The sequence below is a fragment of the Ranitomeya imitator genome, chromosome 2 (assembly GCF_032444005.1).
Source record: "Ranitomeya imitator isolate aRanImi1 chromosome 2, aRanImi1.pri, whole genome shotgun sequence".
Classification (NCBI taxonomy): Eukaryota; Metazoa; Chordata; class Amphibia; order Anura; family Dendrobatidae; genus Ranitomeya; species Ranitomeya imitator.
This window is the reverse complement of record NC_091283.1, coordinates 823987832-824008181: the sequence shown is the minus strand read 5'-3', so window position 1 is coordinate 824008181 and position 20350 is coordinate 823987832. Positions and strand designations below refer to the sequence as shown.

General features: G+C 40.1%; 1 protein-coding gene across 1 annotated transcript in view; it reads right to left on the bottom strand.

Moving 5' to 3' along the window:
* The window catches only part of HPSE2 (heparanase 2 (inactive)), a 306115-nt gene that overhangs the window by 94577 nt on the left and 191188 nt on the right, over positions 1–20350 (bottom strand). The window contains exons 4-5 of the mRNA XM_069755025.1: positions 16637–16810; positions 9861–10032 (exon numbers count right to left, since the gene is read on the bottom strand). Coding sequence (XP_069611126.1) covers positions 9861–10032; positions 16637–16810 — 346 coding nt within the window. The remainder of the gene's footprint in view (positions 1–9860; positions 10033–16636; positions 16811–20350) is intronic.

Genomic DNA, 20350 nt, shown 5'->3' with positions numbered 1-20350 from the left:
ACAAATAGCCCGAACCTTGACGGGATCCATCTCAATAGTAGAAGGGGAAAAAATATACCCCAAGAAAGAAATCTTCTGGACTCCAAAGAGACACTTTGAGCCCTTTACAAACAAGGAATTAGCCCGCAGGACCTGAAACACCTTCCTGACCTGCTGAACATGAGACTCCCAGTCATCAGAAAAAACCAAAATATCATCCAAATACACAATCATAAATTTATCCAGATATTCACGGAAAATATCATGCATAAAGGACTGGAAGACTGAAGAAGCATTAGAAAGTCCGAAAGGCATTACCAAATACTCAAAATGGCCCTCAGGCGTATTAAATGCGGTTTTCCACTCATCACCTTGCTTTATTCGTATAAGATTATACGCACCCCGAAGATCAATCTTAGTGAACGATTTAGCCCCCTTAATGCGAGCAAACAAATCAGTCAACAAAGGCAAAGGATACTGATATTTTACGGTAATCTTATTCAAAAGACGATAATCTATACAAGGCCTCAAGGACCCATCTTTTTTGGCCACGAAAAAAAAACCTGTTCCCAAAGGGGACGAAGATGGACGGATATGTCCCTTTTCCAAGGACTCCTTAACATAATCCCGCATAGCAGTATGCTCTGGCACTGACAGATTGAACAAACGACCTTTAGGAAATTTACTACCAGGAATTAAATCTATAGCACAATCGCAATCCCTGTGAGGAGGAAGCGAACTGAGCTTAGGCTCCTCAAAAACATCCCGATAATCAGACAAAAATACAGGAACCTCAGAAGGAGTAGATGAAGCGATAGAAATCGGAGGTGCATCATCATGAACCCCCTGACATCCCCAGCTTAACACAGACATTGTTTTCCAGTCAAGGACTGGATTATGAGTTTGTAACCATGGCAGACCAAGTACTAGAACATCATGTAAATTATACAATACCAGGAAGCGAATCACCTCCTGATGAACGGGAGTCATACGCATGGTCACTTGTGTCCAGTACTGAGGTTTATTCATAGCTAAAGGTGTAGAGTCAATTCCCTTCAAAGGAATAGGGACTTCCAGAGGCTCCAGACTAAACCCACATCGCATGGCAAATGACCAATCCATAAGACTCAGGGCAGCACCTGAATCTACATAGGCATCAACGGAAATGGATGATAATGAGCAAATCAGAGTCACAGACAGAATGAACTTAGACTGTAACGTACTAATGGCAACAGACTTATCAACCTTTTTTGTGCGTTTAGAGCATGCTGATATAACATGAGCTGAATCACCACAATAAAAGCACAACCCATTTTTCCGCCTATAGTTTTGCCGTTCACTTCTAGACTGAACTCTATCACATTGCATTGCCTCAAGTGCCTGTTCAGAAGACACCGCCAAATGGTGCACAGGTTTGCGCTCCCGTAAACGCCGATCAATCTGAATAGCCATAGTCATAGACTCATTCAGACCCGTAGGCGCAGGGAACCCCACCATAACATCTTTAATGGCCTCAGAAAGGCCATCTCTGAACTTTGCAGCCAGGGCGCACTCATTCCACTGAGTAAGCACTGACCATTTCCGAAATTTTTGACAATATATTTCTGCTTCATCTTGCCCCTGAGAGAGAGCTAATAAAGCTTTTTCAGCCTGAATCTCCTGGTTAGGTTCCTCATAGAGCAAACCCAATGCCAGAAAAAACGCATCCACATTAAGCAACGCAGGATCCCCTGGTGCCAATGCAAATGCCCAATTTTGAGGGTCACCCCGCAGGAAAGATATAATAATCTTAACCTGCTGAGCAGGGTCTCCAGAAGAGCGAGATTTCAAAGAAAGGAACAGCTTGCAATTGTTCCTAAAATTCAGAAAACTAGATCTATCTCCAGCAAAGAACTCTGGAATAGGAATTCTAGGTTCAGACATAGGAGCATGTACAACAAAATCTTGTATATTTTGAACCTTAGCAGCAAGATTATTCAAGCTGGAAGCTAAACTCTGGACGTCCATGATAAACAGCTAAGGTCAGAGCCATTCAAGGATTAAGAGGAGGAAAAAAAAAAATCAGCCTGGCAGCAATTAAGGCTAGGCAGCAACCTCAGAGGAGAGAAAAAAAAAAAAAAAAAACTTCCTCAGACTACTTTTCCTCCTACTTCAGCCCAAACATTTTGGCCGGCTATACTGTCATGATTCCAATGGCAGGGAATCACAAAAGGACAAGCACCAACGAGCTCTAGGGTGATGGAACCTGAGCTGACCGCGACCCTAAACCTGAACACACAAATAACAATAGCCGGGGAACGTGCCTACGTTGATCCTAGACGTCTCGCACCAGCCGAAGATCTAACTTCCCCTATTAGAAGAAACACAGACCTCTCTTGCCTCCAGAGAAATACCCCACAGAAATAGCAGCCCCCCCACATATAATGACGGTGAAATGAGAGGAAGGCACATACACAGTATGAAAACAGATTCAGCAAAATGAGGCCCGCTAAAACTAGATAGCAGAGGATACAAAAGTAAACTGCGCGGTCAGCAAAAAACCCTTCAAAAAACCATCCTGTAATTACTTGAACTTATGTTCCAACTCATGGAACATGAGGAGCAATTACAGCCCACTAAAGCAACCAGCAGCAAAGAGACAATTATATGCAAGCTGGACAAGACAAAAATAAAGCAAAACGTGGAACAAGAAAATCAAAACTTAGCTTGTCCTGAAGATTACTGAAGCCAGAAGCTGAGGTAACAAAACACTCTGATAACCTTGATAGCCGGCGGGGAAATGACAAGAAAGCCCGGTTAAATAGGAAACTCCCAAATCCTAATAGAACAGGTGGACACCAGAGACAGCAGAACACAAATCACCCAGTACCATCAGTAACCACCAGAGGGAGCCCAAAAACAGAACTCACAACAGGGAACGTAACATTACAGTACGTATCCAAAATTGAAACAGCCCGTACAACACATTGAAATATTGAAATCGCAATTTACAGTGTTGCGAAAAGAAAGGCTTTAAAAAGGTAGAAAAACAGTGGCGGACAGAAAAAAATAATAGAAATGAAGTGTTAATATGCTAAGTGCACAAAAACGAGATGTCAGCTACATCAGTGTAGATATAAAAAAGTTAACAGAATGTGGTGAGACAACAACACCCTGCACCACAAAGGCCAAAATAAGCAGCGTTCTCAAGGACTGTATTGGAAAGGGTAAAAGCTGCTGATAATATCTTTTTATATATTGCATATCTTTTGCTCTTTTTTATGTTTCTTTTGCACTTGCACTGTATTTATTATAATTTCAGTAATCTGTATCATTTCATTTAACCATTGTACGTGGATAAATTTATCTTACAGCTTTGAATCCGTTATAAAACAACGTTACTAGATAAACATTTGTTCTAAAGAGAGTCCTGATTTTACTTATTAGTCGTAACAAGTCAGGTTTATGGCTGAAATTGCAGTGATGACAGTTCCACTTGAACTCAATACTAAACCTTCTCAGCATGTATCCGTATATTAATATGTGCAGATTGCAGACATATGGCATGTATGGATACAGTACTCTGGATTAGAGATGTAACTTGATTCTAGGCCCCTAAATATGACATGTGACAGTGCACCCCTCCTACTATGTGCTATTTATAATACTGGTGGCTTCTTAAAGAAGCTTTTTTTCCCCAAAAGGGTTGTTCAGGCTTGAGACAAAAGTCTGCAGTCACTCGACAACAGACTGCAGATTTCTGAATTGTGATAGCATGTGGTGTGTACACTGTCAGCAGTCCTTGATATTCCCCGTGCTAGTACTTGCAGTCACATGCCGACTAGTCTTTTCTGGCTTCTCTCAATTTACTTCTACCGAGAGAAGCCAAATCAGTCTAGTCGGTATGTGACCGAATGTATGTAAATCGCATACAGTACATGGCTAGCACAAGGAAAAATGGGGAATACCAGGACATCGTGAAGGCATGCATACTATCGCAATTCTGTAGTCACAGAGTGACTGCATACTTTTTTTCCCAAGCATGGACAACCCCTTTATGCTTACTAGTGATGAGCGAGTATGCTTGTTACTCGGGTTTCTCCGAGTATGCTCGGGTGGTCTTCGAGTATTTGTTAGTGCTCAGAGATTTAGTTTATGTCGACGCAGCTGCATGATTTGCGGCGGCTAGACAGCTTTAATACATGCAGGGATTGCCTGTTTGTTAGGGAAGTCCCACATGCATTCAGCCTGTCTAGCAGCCACAAATCATGCAGCTGCGTCGACATAAACTAAATCTCTGAGTACTAACATACTCGAAGACCACCCGAGCATGCTCGGAGAAACCCGAGTAACGAGCATACTCGCTCATCGTTAATGCTTACATGCCCCGAATGTCCAACTAAAAATAAAAAATATATTTATCTGTGCTCATAATAAATAGATCTTACTATATAGCATTAATAATGGAGTCCCGGTTTCCCAATATTAGTGCAGTGTCCAGTTCCATTTTTCTATACTGAAAGTGCAGCTACTGGAAGAATATGACTTTACTTCGTCCCCGGAGCCTCCGGCTTTCAGTAATGGGGCGAGCAGTAAGACTTCATACTATATTGTGATGGGGTTGTACATACCCCCTAGCACTTTGACTGACAGTTCGCTCTGCACAGATGTGTACACCCTACCACTTTGACAGTTCGCTCTGCACAGATGTGCTGAAGAGTGGCTGTCAATCAAAGTGCAGGGGCGTGCTTCCAACCGCTGCTCACAGTATAGTCAGCGATGCTGTGACCGGTGATTGTAGCTGTGCACGTCCCCATGACTGAAAGCCGGAGGCTCCTGGGAGCATTTAAGGAATGTTTTTTCCAGTAGCCGCACTTTCAGTAAGGTGACCGGGCAGCATTGAAATGCCATTTATCTGCAGATCAACCCTATTACCTTCATTTGAATTCTACAGTAAAAGTTTTCGAAACTATATCTAAGGTTTTAGTATTTTATATCCTAATCCTGAAGAACTAATATGTTACATAAAGCATCTTGACAATAATCCCGTTGGGTCAATAAAAAAAAAGCACAAGCACTACAGCGAATATTATTAGCAAGTAAAGATGGCTGACTACATCTGCCAGAACGGTGATTTGTGGGTTCGTTACTGGAGCAATAAACATTGGCCTTGGGATCTCGGCGCAGCAATAAAGTAGAACTTAAGACTGGTTAAGAAGTAGATGACAGATACAATTCAACAGAGCTTAGCTGCAGCAACTTCAGGAAACTCAGTGTAAAAGTCGTGGCAGGGATCAGTTTAGCGATATAGCTCTTTAAATTTTGAAACAATTAGAAGGTTCTCGGGCTAATAAGGTGATGACAGGGTGTCCCCCCCCCCCTGCAGAGAATCCCAGCGATCAGCTTTAGTCTATGATAGAATCTATCAACAAATGTTCAATTTCTCTGCAGCCCCACCACCGGACAACTAAAGCGTTACACAGTTTCCGATCAGTTACCTGTGTAATGCATAGACAGGCTCAGGAGCTCAGCGTTAGATGCTTTATACAGCCAGCACCTGCCTATAACAGCAGCGACTGGAGCTTGCTCTGATCGCTGCTGCTTATCCATTTAGATGCAGCTGTCAATCACTGGTTCAGTTACCAACACATGTGCGTTGCAGCGCTCATTGGATCCCTACAATGTGATCACCAAGTACCGTTTGCCCTCACCCTGCTATACTCCCATGAAGTCCTTGACAGTGGCTGGGCTTCATAGGAGACCGGTAATTTTCCTATACACAGAAATACTACACCTATAGTACAAGCAATTGAACAATTGTAAATTCAAGGCCAACGGCGGGGAAGGTAACGATAAAATTAATAAAATGTTTTTAAGAATGTTAAAAAAACTAAAAGAAAAATATAACAGTTACGGTAGTATCAATCCTCTCCCCTTTTCCCAATTATTTTTTGAATTACATATATATAGTTGCCATTCATAAATGTCCGATCTATGAAATTCTAAAATGAATTAGTCCATATGATAAACCTATCAAAGAAAATACAGGATATCTCAGAATATGACTATAATTGTTTCTGAATTTTTTTAACTACTCAAATTCAAAGTTTGCAATCGTGGTAATCGTGCTAACCTGTTACTTCACAATTAGCAACTAAAAACGACCCCCCTTAAAAAAAAAAGTGGCGTAAGTGTGGTGTTTTTTTTTTTTACATTTTTTTTTTACCATTTTACCCAACTGGGAATTATATAATTTGTGGTATCACACACTGTATATCCGTCTGTATCCACTGAAAACATGAAGTGTGATTTTATCATTGTGTTAGCAGCATGATAGATAATGACACTCCTGTACCAGCTGTCAGCTTTGCCTTCCCCCATGGTTCTCTCAGACATGGAGTCTTTTTGGGAATACTGCTGGAGAGGATGTAGCTCCACACTTCAGTAAATGTCCTCCTAACTGTTTGATTCCCATGATGCGGGCATTTGGCCAGTCTACCTCTTCAGGTCACACATGATGATCGGGGTGTAAATACAGAGGATCTTTTTCCATCTGTCATCACTTCTGAATTAGCAGCATAAATTTGCTGCACAATTAAATGTATAAATTAATGACTTGGCTTTTTCTGCCTAGTTTGTAACCTTAGAAGTTGTCACTGACAAAGTGGAGTCAGGTTCACACTTCGGTTTCTGTAATTTAATTACCCCCCCCCCATTTCAATGATAAGAAAAATTTGATCTTGATGGAACCGATCAAGAGTGAAAACTGTTGCACTTTGGCATCAACTTTAGCTCTATAGAAATTAGGAATATTGGTTAACTTAGCAAAAAAAAAATTATGCAACCAGATTTGAAATTACAGGAGTTGTAAAACAGGCTGACAAGTCCGTTTTTTTTGCTGGCAGCACCGTCCTGAAAACATCCCGCACACGTGCACTCTGATGATACATGGATGTCATTAGTGTGACATGTGCTGTCACCTGGGACAAGTAATACAGTTAGCACTGTTCCCAGGCACCGGGTGCTAAATCAAACTCTCATCACTGTTGCCTGGTCTCCATGCGATCAATGTGACAAGGCGACAATGATGGTAATTGTAGTCTGTATGTGTAGTGTGTATTACATAAATAATGAATTAAAAAAAACTGCATGGGGTCCCCCATAATTTTCATAACCAGCTGAGGGAAAGCCGACGGCTGGGGGCTGATGTAAATATTCTGGGATGGGGACAATAACCATAAAGGTTCCCAGGCTATTAATATCAGCTCACAGCTGTTTGCTTAGCCTTTGATGGTTATTATAGGGGAGACCCAAAAAGAAAATGACATGGGGTCCCCTCTATATTTACTAACCAGCAAAGGCTAACCAGACAGCTGCTGCTTGATATTAATAGCCTAGGAAGGGGCCATGGATATTGACCCCCTCCCAGGCTAAGAACATCAGCTTTCAGCCGCGCCAATTCTGGCGCTTAGTCTCTGCTCTCCTCACTTGATATGCTGCAATGGCAAGTGGGGTAATATTTGTGAGGTTGATGTCAGCTGTTTTATGGCTGCTGCGTGAGAGCTGCTGCCTGTGACCGGCGGTAACCTTAATGACGTCACCGCTCGGCACAGTTTCTCACGCTCTGCTCAGTGCGTTTCTGGCTGGCATAGAGATAGGTCGCATCGCTGATGTCAACGAGAACCAAGCCATCTGGATCGACGTGGGACAGGAATATTTATTGAATTATCGGACAGGTGAGTGTAAGTTTGCTTTTTTATTTCATTTTTTTAATTAAATAAATAATAATAATTTTATTTATATAGCGCTAACATATTCCGCAGCGCTTTACAAATTATTGAGGGGACTTGTACAGACAATAGACATTACAGCATAACAAAAATCACAGTTCAAAACAGATACCAGGAGGAGTGAGGGCCCTGCTCGCAAGCTTACAAACTATAGGAAAAGGGGAGACACGAGAGGTGGATGGTAACAATTGCTTTGTTGTTCAGACCAGCCATAGTGTAAGGCTCGGGTGTTCATGTAAATGGATAAGAGGGTTGGGGAGTTTTATTTCAAATAAAAGGCTTTATTCTGGCTGTGTTTTTATTACAATATGACTATGGGACTAGTACCGTAATTGGATTTCAAAATGCAAATTGGATAAACTATTACATAGATCTCTTAGACCTAATGAGGCTGTTATATTTACTTTGAAAATCCATGTAGGAATAGCTGTATAATCCTTTATGAAAGTTTCAATCAATCTCCTCCTTCCAATCCTGATTGACAGCTCAGTGTCCCTCCTCCCTGCTGCTGCTGAAATCTCACATTGCTCAGTACAAGCTGCAACTGTCAAGTCAAGCTGATTGGGCAGAAAATGAATACACTTGGAATCATGAGGTCATCTTAATATCCCTATTTTCACAGTAAGTAAACCAACCTAATCAGGTCTAAGATTTATATTTACTAATTTATGCAGTTTTTTTTATTGTTAATTCTTGGAACAGATCTGTTGTAAAGGGATAAGGAGGCTTCATTAGAATGATGGGACTTTCACTTGATTGTATCTTTTTAGGGCTCATAAACATAAGTGTGGCCCTAATGATCTTTTCTCATCTTTGGTTAGAAGAAAAGAGGTGGAAACTGGAAAGTTTGATACGTGCTGGTTTCTGAGCCAAACAACTAAAAAAAAACCCTTTTTTTTTATCTAGACACAGATGGCAGACAAGTGCATGCATTTTCTAGTTGCGTTCTCATAATAGGCAATGAGGAACTGGCCAGATGATAGATACATATCAGAAAGTGACTAGTGAGGGATAATTAGCTGTGCCCATTGATTGTTCAAAAGAATGAAAAGACTGACACCCTTTATAAAGCACTAGAGGAGAAGATGAAGGTGGTGCAGAGGTTGTGATACACGCTAGCGGCTCCTTTGTAGGGGGGTTCCTGATGCATTGAGACCCAAGGACTTCAAGTTACACATTTGCAAAGTGCTTTTATTTTAATTATTCACCAGGCATTGCACCGTTAAATGCACATGAATATTCCTCAGTATATTATTTTCCTTCCTTTTTCCAAAGCACTGTGCATCAGTGCTGTTTCAATGCACAGCTTGTGCTCCTTTTGAAGCGCCTTTCACCTGTTTCTCAGCAAATATCCAAGCACTTTATTCAGTCTCTCTATGTGACTTTCCCTATCTGCACCTGTTTGCTCCCCCACCCCTTTATGCAGACAGGAAAATTCCCGTAAACAGACTGTTTAAGTTAGTGTATGGATGTTTGCTTTGCAGCAGTTCAAAGCGACTTCTAAAGGAGCATGAAATGGGCATTTAAACAGCATTGCAGCAAAATGATTGGGAGAGAAGGAAGCAAAATAAGATACTGAAGTGTAAAATGTGTAACTTTACTATGACCAGAGGATAAATATATATAATGTGTTAGAGAAAAAAATGCAGACAAAATATAGAGAATGTATTATGGAATATGAGAAATTATGGGAGCCAAGACATCACTTCAGGCATCTGCCTTTTGTCACTATTTTCTATTATTGATCTAATGGCCAAGTAGATCGAGAAGCTTGCAGCAGTATTATATGGATATAGTGCTGCTGCTAATTTTTCTTGGTATATATACAGACATAAATCTCCAAGGGAGCCTGTGACAGAACACTGTCCCTGATGAAGCAGCAATAGCTGCTGATCAGATTGATATATAGCTTTGTGGGAAACTTTTCACTTGTCTATTTTTCATTGAAATCCCTGCTCTTTCTATGTTTAAGAGTCCAGTGGGCGGTCTTATTCAGTGACTGACAACCTTGCCTTTTATACAGAGATAGCAGTCATTATTTTAGCTTCTGCTGCCTTAAAATGTAAAAAAATATACTGCAAATGTTGCACAATAAAGTTTACCCATACGTACCTGTCAAGTATTGCAATAACATTCTTCTTTGGTCGTCCAATGTTAGGCCCGTACACATGTGCTCTGGAATAAGTCCGTATAGACTGCAGCACATTCTTTAGCTGAACGTAATCCTTCCCCAGCTGACTGCCATTAACAGCTCGGCTATTTAGAGTGCGGTAATTGTTGGGTTCTGTAGGAATAGCAAGATATTATTCGCTGTAACATTAATGATATGCAAAGAAAGAATTTTTTAAGATAACCTGTATTAAAACAATGAGCACATTGTATGTAAGGCTGACTTCACATATTTCTAATCAATTGTAAAAAAAAAAAAGCACAACAAAACATTTCATATACTGTAATTTTAACCCCTTAGTGACCGAGCCAAATTTTTGAAATCTGACCAGTGTCACTTTATGTGGTAATAACTCTGCAACGCTTCAACAAATCCCAGTGATTTTGAGATTGTTTTTTCGTGACACATTCTACTTTATGATAATGGAAAATTTAGTTCAACATTTTTTGTGTTTATTTATAAAAAAAATCAAAAATTTGAGAAAAATGTTAAAAAATTAGCAATTTTCTAAATTTGAATGATTATCCCTTTAATCCAGATAGTCATACAACAGCAAACCATTAATAAATAACATTTCCCACATGTCTGCTTTACATCAGGACCATTTGTAAAATGTTATTTTATTTTGTTAGCATTTTAGGAGGTTTAAAAATGTAGCAGCAATTTTTCATTTTTTCAAAGAAATTTACAAAATTTATTTTTTTAGGGACTTATCCATGTTTGAAGTGACTTTATGGGTCCCATATATTGGGAAACCCCCAAACGTGATACCATTTTAAAAACAGCACCCCCTGACATATTGAAAACTGCTGTCAGGTAGTTTATTAACCCTTCAGGTGCTTTACAGGAATTAATGCAAAGTAGTATGACAGAAATGAAAATGTGTATTTTTACCACCTAAATGTTGCTAACTTCTAAACAGATTACTATAGCCGGCAGACTCTAAGGCCGCTATTTGGTCATGAATTGCCATGGCAAACATCAGGACCGCAAAATCATGATCTGAGGGCACCAATTGGGATAAAGAGGAAGCCCCCACACTATGTTAACCATTTATAATGATGTAGTCACTATTGACAGCAGCATCTAAGTGGTTAAACAGATTTAGAAGGTGCAAATACTGATCGTGGCTGGTGCAGCAAGTTGTCAGCTATAGTGTACAGCCGACAGATGATGGATTGTCATCTGTATGGGGATACTATTCTCTTATATCTAAGGTCAGTTAAAAGACGTATTGGCGGTCATTAAGGGGTTAAACCTACATTTGTTCCTTATTGAATATCGACACCTTTGGAGGGCATTTATGCACTTATATTACTTAAATACAGTGGCATTCACTGCTATTTTGAGGTCTAGCCAGATTTTTAATGATGCTCAGGTCAAGGGACTGTGAGGGCCATTGTAAAACTGTTAGCTTGCACCTTTTGAGGTCGTCTATTGTGGATTTTAACTTTTGTTTAGGATTATTATCCATTTGTAGAAGCCATCCTCTTTTCAACTTCAGAAGGGGAACAAAGAGCCTGTAAAAGTGATATGGTGCAACATTTTGAACAATTAATTTTTCGCCCAAAATGCATGCACTTAAGTAGAAAAACAAGTTGACACCATATTTTTTTTAAATGTGCTATCACCAAATGTAGATATGAAGAATCATCTCACTTGTCCGGGTGCACGGCAAAATAATCCAGTAATCCCAACAGTCCAAACAACAGCACTCACATCTTCTTAAAATAATTGCTTTATTGATCCAGTAGGATAAAAGGCACAAAAAATGGTTGAATACAGCAGCACAAAAATTAAAAAGGCAGAAAAAAAATATCCGCTGCAAGATACTACTGGCATCGTAAAGAGTGTGGTATAGAATGTGACTCTTAGGGATGTAACTACTTGGATCTTAAAGAGTGTGGTATAGAATGTGACTCTTACAGATGTAACTACTGGCATCGTAAAGAGTGTGGTATAGAATGTGACTCTTACGGATGTAACTACTGGCATCGTAAAGAGTGTGGTATAGAATGTGACTCTTACGGATGTAACTACTGGCATCGTAAAGAGTGTGGTATAGAATGTGACTCTTACGGATGTAACTACTGGCATCGTAAAGAGTGTGTTATAGAATGTGACTCTTACGGATGTAACTACTGGCATCGTAAAGAGTGTGGTATAGAATGTGACTCTTACGGATGTAACTACTGGCATCGTAAAGAGTGTGGTATAGAATGTGACTCTTACGGATGTAAGTACTGGCATCTTAAAGAGTGTGGTATACTCGTAGAATGTGACTCTTACGGATGTATAGAAGATGAATATCTTATTGAAATCCCTCTTCAGTGTAACAGATTGTCAAACTGGAAATAAATGGATGGAGTCCAGATCCCAGGAACAGGTGTCTGCTGGCCGGTGAACATTGCGGTTATTTTTCTTGGTCTAAAGCCCCAATCTTTCTTTTCACATAAAAGAGGACTAACAGAATGAACGGCATTCTCATCTATAACCTTTCCTGCCCCACTGGTGTGAAGCAAAACAACCTGACAGATGTGGAGGTGAAATTTCACGGCGTTTACATAGTATTCAGAGCTCAAAAGAATTCCGCTTCCATATCATTAAATTCTGCCTTGAGAGAAATCAGATATTATTGCATTTATCAATCTGTTATAAAGGATCCACCAAAGACTTTTATGGCAGGACTCCTATAGACAAGCACCTCCAGTTTTGGAGTCCTTGACCAAGCCCCATTTTTTTGGAACATTTCGTCCTACCCCAGTGATTGCTAGACTGTTTAATTGTGGCACATTACAGTTAGTCCTCAGGTTACGACGGTCTCGTGTTATGTCGTTTCATGGTTATGTCGCTTTATACGACGCCTCATTCCGACTTACGCGGTTTTGCAACTACGTGCAGCCGCGGAAGAATAGAGTCCAGTACTGTACACTGTACCCGGTTACACGAGGAAAACGAGTCTCCTGCACGCCATAACACCCTAATTATGTAGGGTACTGTGTTAGGATAGATGTTTGGATAGGCTAAGTGTTTGCAGTCCTGTACTGTTATTATGGTACAGTACTGTATGAACGTATGGTCCAACTTACGTCGAAATTCGGTTTACGACGCAGCATAAGAACGGATCAACGTCGTAAGTCGAGGACTACCTGTATATTTATGAATGACAAAAAACTGACTGGCACATCCAGACTAGTGTGAATAGGTGCATACCAGGAGGAGCTACCTGCATCTACCATATACAAAAACAAAGGTTGCACTCTATCATGGTAAGGCATGTCAATGTGAAATATATGAAATATGAATAGCAATACGGCTTTTGAATATTAGGAAAAAAATGTGGAGACACTTAGCATAAAACTTGTCCAAATTATATCTGCCCTTCCACCATCATCAAGGTGGTCTCAAAAACTGATGGGGTCCTACGTGTGTGAACACCCCGGCATGTTACATGAACATGGGGGTCCTTGCTGTGTGTGTGTTATGGGATGCTACAACCTTGCAGACTGCATTATGCCGGTGACTTTAGTTGGCCAGTACCAAATGTTGAGTACTTCAATGAGGGAGACCACCAGTCCAAAATAAACTTTACGTAACAATAACGTTGTGGAAATTATAAACAGGAAGTAGCAGGTGCACATCTTTATGAACATTTCCTTCACAACACAGAACATTTCTCACATTACTGTCTCTATTCCTTCCTCTTCAGTCACTTGTCTCACTATCTTCGACGTTTCCCTCTACTTCACCACCACCCAGCTCAGTACTGCTGTCCAGTTAGCAAGAGTCCTATTCTCAACTCAAGTTTCCATGTCTTCTTTACCCCTTAAGGAACTATGTTGCCAATATGGCCGATACTTAGCTTCTCTGTCACTGACGTCTTGGAACTTTTGCCCAGGGCACTCTGTCCCGTCTTGGCCCGTTACCTCTCTGAAGTTATAAACTCTGGGCTGTAGTGCTAGACGTCCTGTCCCAGGAGGCGTCTCCAGTCGATAACCTTGTCTTTCAGTCACTTCTCTCCTTCTTTCTACTAGGATCCTGCTATCCTCTGTCATGGTCGCCACTCGCGTCATGTGTCACTGCTCACTGACGAGACATTAGGTCTGCTTTGTACGCACACTGTGCCCTATCTAACATCTTGACAGGAAACTGGCTCTGTCCCTTCAATTTAGTCCCTCCCACTCTAGGCTAGTCCTAAACTTTAACCCAAGCTTGCTCTACCGTGAGGCACCACACAATATAACACCATTAATGCACGTCACAGTTCACATTACACAATACAATAATACTCTTATTCTTCAAGGGGGAACGTGGGCAGTATGTTCATCTCCTTACAAGCATGCCATCCCTGATCAATTGGATTGCCCCCCAGGTCGATGTTGGGTATATTTTCCTTTCTTTAAGGGGTGGGGTTTAGGTCAGTGAGCCATATAAGTATGTATGTTTATGGGAGTGTACCTCAATGGACCTCCAATATATCTTTCCTCCTTATATATAACTCAGGGTTTGTCCCTGTGTTAATAAGTTATATTTTAATAATAGAATATGTTAATGCTATTTACTGAGTTTGTTGAATTAGTAAAAACAAGTTTCAGAAGTTAAAAAAATAAAATAAAATAAATAAATTGTTTTGTGTTGCAATTTTCTGAGACCTGTAACATTTTCATTTTTCAGTCTATGGAGCTGTGTGAAGGCTTATTATTTATGTGGTACACTGAAGTTTTTATTTATATTAATTTAGGGTAGATACGATATTTGCAGTGTCCAAAAAACTTTTTTTTCCCTCTTTATGGCGTTTATTGTACGGGTTAGTTCATTTTATATTTTGATAGATCGGACTTTTACAGATGCAGCGATACTTGGCCCTATCTTGGATCTCATCATACCTGACATTAAACGCCTCCCACTCACACCACCTTCCTACGTTGCCCCTATCTCTCGGGGTGTCCCCCAAGGTTCAGTTATAGGACCACTGCTCTTCTCCACCTACACCTAGACAGCTCAGAGTACCACGGCTTTCAGTATCCCCTCTATGCTGATAACACACAGATCTACCTCTCTGGACCCGATATCACCTCCTTACTAACCAGAATCCCTCAGTGTCTGCTGCTATTTCATCTTTCTTCTTTGCTAGATTTCTAAAACTTAATATGGATAAAACACAATTCATAATCTTTCCACCATCTCACTCAACCCCCTTAACAGACCTATCCATCAAAGTAATTGGTTGCTCACTCTCCCCAGTCACACAAGCTCACTACCTTGGGGTAACCCTTGACGCTGAACTCTCTTTCAAACTGCATATCCAAGCCCTTTCCTCATTCTGCCAACCCCAACTCAAAAATATCTCCTGGATCCGCACATAACTCAACCAAGAGTCTGCAAAAACACTAGTCCATGCCCTCATCATCTCCTGCCTCGACTACTGAAACCTCCTGCTTTGTGGCCTCCCCTCTAACACTCTGGCACCCCTCCAATCTATTCTAAACTCTGCTGCCCGACTAATCCACCTGTCCCCCTGCTATTCTCCAGCTTCTCCCCTCTGTCAATCCCTTCACTGGCTCCCCATTGCCCAGAGACTCCAGTACAAAAGTCTAACCATGACATACAAAGCCATCCACAACCTGTCTCCTCCATACATCTGTGACCTCGTCTCCCGGTACTTACCTACACGCAACCTCCGATCCTCACAAGATCTCCTTCTCTACTCTCCTCTTATCTCCTCTTCCCACAATCGTATACAAGATTTCTCTCGCGTATCACCCCTACTCTGGAACTCTCTACCACAACATATCAGACTCTTGCCTACCGCAGAAACCTTCAAAAGGAACCTGAAGACCTTTTCTCACAAGTCTACAAACTGCAGTAACCACCGATCGACCAAACCACTGCACAACCAGCTCTATCCTCACCTACTGTATCCTCACCCATCCCTTGTAGATTGTGAGCCCTCGATGGCAGAGTCCTCTCTCCTCCTGTATCAGTCAGTAACGCTTCTTGTTCAAAAGTATTGTACATGTTTTTTGTTAATTATACCTCTTTTCACATGTAAAGCGCGATGGAATAAATGGCGCTATAAAAATAAATAATAATAATACAAATATTTTGACAAATTTAGGTTTTTTTATTATAATTCTGTAAAATACCCAAGTATTCTAATGTATTATAGCCGGTAAATATAACAGGAAATACCCAGCTGTTAGTGCAAACCTCAATTATTATGCTTGTGAGCTAACAGTTAATGCCTCCAACACTGTCCAATTAATCTATTGCCAATCAATCATCATTGCACATAATCTCTTTGCTGATCTTTACATTGGGTTTAGAGAGGTGAAATGTCCAAGACTGGAGGTTTCTCCCACCTCTGACATTTCTGTGGAGTGATGGGTATCTATCCCAGCCGCCGCAGTTAAGGTTCAGTTTCCACCATTTAAAAAGTTAAAGGATATAGGGAAGGTGAAACGAGCACTCCAAGAAAAAAAAATATATACTGGGCTTCACATAACAGAGGGAATAAGGGTCTAATGTACCATAACCCCAAATCTATACATCACCAACAAGACACTGATTAACTTGGGTTATGGACCCTGCGTCTGGGAACTTCTGCCACAATGGGGACACAAAACACATTGACGTGATAGATGACGGCTTGTGCTGCATTCAGTAACAGACCTCTAAACATTTCTGTACACAAGTAATAGGGATTTCTCTGACTCACCATTTCCCAATTCCCATGAAATGTTGTACTTCTTGCTGGCGCTGTATTTTAGTAAGCTGAGCACACTGGAGCTGTTCCAAGAATTATCTGAGTTTCGTCGAAGAGCGTTAAGTCCAAAAATCAGATGAAGTCCAGAGCAGTCAACAAAGTTATAGAGTTTGTCAAGAGACCTGGCTGGGAAGAAACAGAAAGCTTGTAATGTATACTAGTATCTCAATAGGGAACCAACAGCAACTCTGCCGACATGATAAGGAGATTACATGTATTAGGTCCGGGGGTTATTCCTGTTCCTCTCCGTGTGCTGCACTACCGTACTCATGAAATTATTAGAATATGTTTTAGTCAAATGTTTAACGCTCTTCATAGGTTTGTAATATCTATGTCAGATCTACCTATCAATCATCAATCTACTGTACAAGCTATATATCTCATTTCTATGTATCTATCATGCCTGGCACTGAGCTGTCGGCACAGATTGGACACAGACTGCTCCTGCCGGCAATTCAGCTTCCGCTGGCGTCACGTCGACAAAGCAGTGACTTCTCATCCACTCTGCTCTGTTGACAGGGTGTGCCTACCGATGTCATGCTGATTGACAGCCGATTCCATGCTGCCTAATTGCAGGGAGCTGGCTGTCAATCAGCATAACATCCGCAGTCACAACCTGTCTACAGGCCAGCCCGGAAGACAAGCTTCTCTGTTGACGTGGAGCAGCTGGCAGGGGCCGTTGGTGACCGCTGTGAGCCGCAGTCAGGTAGAATAGGCAGGTCGTTGTCTTTGCTAGCAACTACATGTCTGTTAGTTTTTAGGCCCATAGTAAAAAAAAAAAAAAAATTAAAAAAATAGTCCTGTACACACCCTGTAATATATCTAACATCTATCTCAATTCTATTAATCACAAACCTTTCTATATCAACTTGTAATCTTCAACATACTTAACCGTTTGCAATAACAGTAATTTTGACCAGGTTTGCCACTGTACATGTGCAATATCTATCTCAAGTCTAGTCATCTTCTATCTATTAGGGATGAGCGAGTGTACTCGTTGCTCGGATTTTCCCGAGCACGCTCGGGTCGTCTCCGAGTATTCGTGACTGCTCGGAGATTTAGTTTTTGTTGACTCAGCAGCATGATTTACGGCTGCTAGCCAGCTTGATGACATGTGGGGATTCCCTAGCAACCAGGCAACCCCCACATGTACTCAGGCTGGCTAGCAGCCGTAAATCATTCAGCTGAGTCAACACAAACTAAATCTCCGAGCAGTCACAAATACTCGGAGACCACCCGAGCGTGCTCGGAGAAACCCGAGCAACGAGTATACTCGCTCATCACTATCTATCTATCTATCTATCTATCTATCTATCTATCTATCTATCTATTTATTTATCTATCTATTCACTGGGTAACAGATTTTTATTTATTTTTTGTTCCTGGGTCCAAAGTGTATTTTCCTAACCCGTTATGCCTAAAACAAATGGAAAATAGTTGTTGTTCCACAAAATCTTTGCTTCTGTGATCAGGACAATGAAGTCTACTCAGTATTGAATATGAATGAAGAATTTTCCCCAAAACAGGCAAATTTCAAAATGTCATTGCCTCCTGATCACAGAAGCAAAGTTTATGTGGAACAACGACTATTTTCTATTTGTTTTAGGCATAACAGGTTAGGAAAACACACTTTGGACCCAGGAACAAACAATAAAAAAAAAAATTTGTTATAGTGTAATTTCCTCTTTTTGACACAATAAATACGAAATTTTTCTTGCCTGTGGTCATAAAATCAAAGTTTGTGCTGAATGTAGTCGTTTTTCCATAGTCTTTAAACATAAGCAGTTGAAATATTACACTTGGAAGCCAGGAACAAAAATTGTGTTACATAGTGTAATCTGTCTATCTATCTATCTATCTATCTATCTATCTATCTATCTATCTATCTATCTATATCACATCATGTTACATTGCAGAAGATACATAGCACAGATTGATAGAAAGTTTTGCGTGAAAAGATTTAGCATAGCTTAGTATTTTATTCATTCAAATATTTGCTAATTCTGGGCTTAGATGAAATTAAAAAAACCTCCTATCTGTTCTATTGTATTTGATACCTAATGAGTTGACTTTTGTTAAGTCCAAGTGGGTGTTATCAGATGCTTTTCACTGGGGTTGTGCACTTTTTCTCTCTATATAAATTACTATGTAATAACACCGACCTGGACTTAAATAAAGTTATCTTTCTTGGATCCTAAGGGTATGTGCACACGTCAGGATTTTTAGCGTTTTTTTGCGGAATTTCGCTATAAAAACGCTATAATTCCGCATTAAAAACGCTAAAATTATGCATCCTATCATTTAGAATGCATTCCGGATTTTTTGTGCAGATGTGTTTTTTTCCGCAAAAAAAACGTTTACCGCTAAAAATCCGGACATGCTCTATCTTTTTCCGGAATTTTTGCGGATTTCTAAGCCAAAATGACATTCCGGAAAAAAAAAAAAATCCGCAAAGATTCCGCAAAAAAAACGCGCAAAATCCGCGCAAAAAGCGCGCAAATTCAGCGAGAAATCCACGCAAAAAAAAACGCGGATTTCTGGCAGAAATCTCAGGATTTGGTCAGGAAAAAATCCTGACGTGTGCACATACCCTTATACTTTGATTGCTAATACTCCACAAGGCGGAGAAAAACAAACATTCTGTTCTGCTCTGCAGCCATTATTATATTGTGCCCTGTTCAACATGAAAAAAAATGGTGAACTGTCCTGTTCAAATGAATAAAATACAAGTTATTCAACTTTTTTACCCCCAAAAAACTATATATCAATGCGTTCAGCTCTTTCTTATCCATAGAATGATGCTGGCAGATCAGACACAATGTTCAACATGACGGGTTTGTAATATCTGTCTATATATAAATATCAGCTTAAAAAGGGGTTGTGTACTCCGAAATCTGTTTCTCCGATTCTTTACTCCAATGTTATACTAAACTTGCCGACCAGTGATCAATAAACATAGCGCTAACTGATCATTACATTGCTCCATGAAACAGGAAACTGTTCAGAAACATGACAAGAAAAACAAACCAGGAAAGCAAGTCAAATATGTAAGGAAAGTAAAATTAGAAGCATAAAATAATGGAATTCTAAAATAATTTAAAAAAAAAGAAAAACAGGATGTTCCAGCTCCTGGGTAAAATTTCACTTTATTGAAGTATTTTAAAATTCATTTAAAAAAGTGCACGGTGGAAAAAAAAGAAGAAAAGCTATGCATTTCGAACAATATTCTTTTTCAAAGGTCTACTTTCGAAACTCGTTGGTCTTCTTTTTTCTGCCATGCAATTTTTTAAAATGGATTTTAAAGTACTTCATTGAAATGAAATTTTAACCAGGAGCTGGAACATCACTTCTTTTCTTTTTTGCATATGCCACACGTTTGGTCGGACCATAGTTTAGTGTATATATATATATATATACACTACCGTTCCAAAGTTTAGGGTCACTTAGAAATTTCCTTATTTTTGAAAGAAAAGCACAGTTTTTTTTCCAATGAATCTAACATTAAGTGATTCAGAAATACACTCTATACTCTATACATTGCTAATGTGGTAAATGACTATTCTAGTTGCAAACGTCTGGTTTGTAATACAATATCTTCATCGGTGTACAGAGGCCCATTTCCAACAACCATCACTCCAGTGTTCTTATGGTACTTTGTGTTTGCTA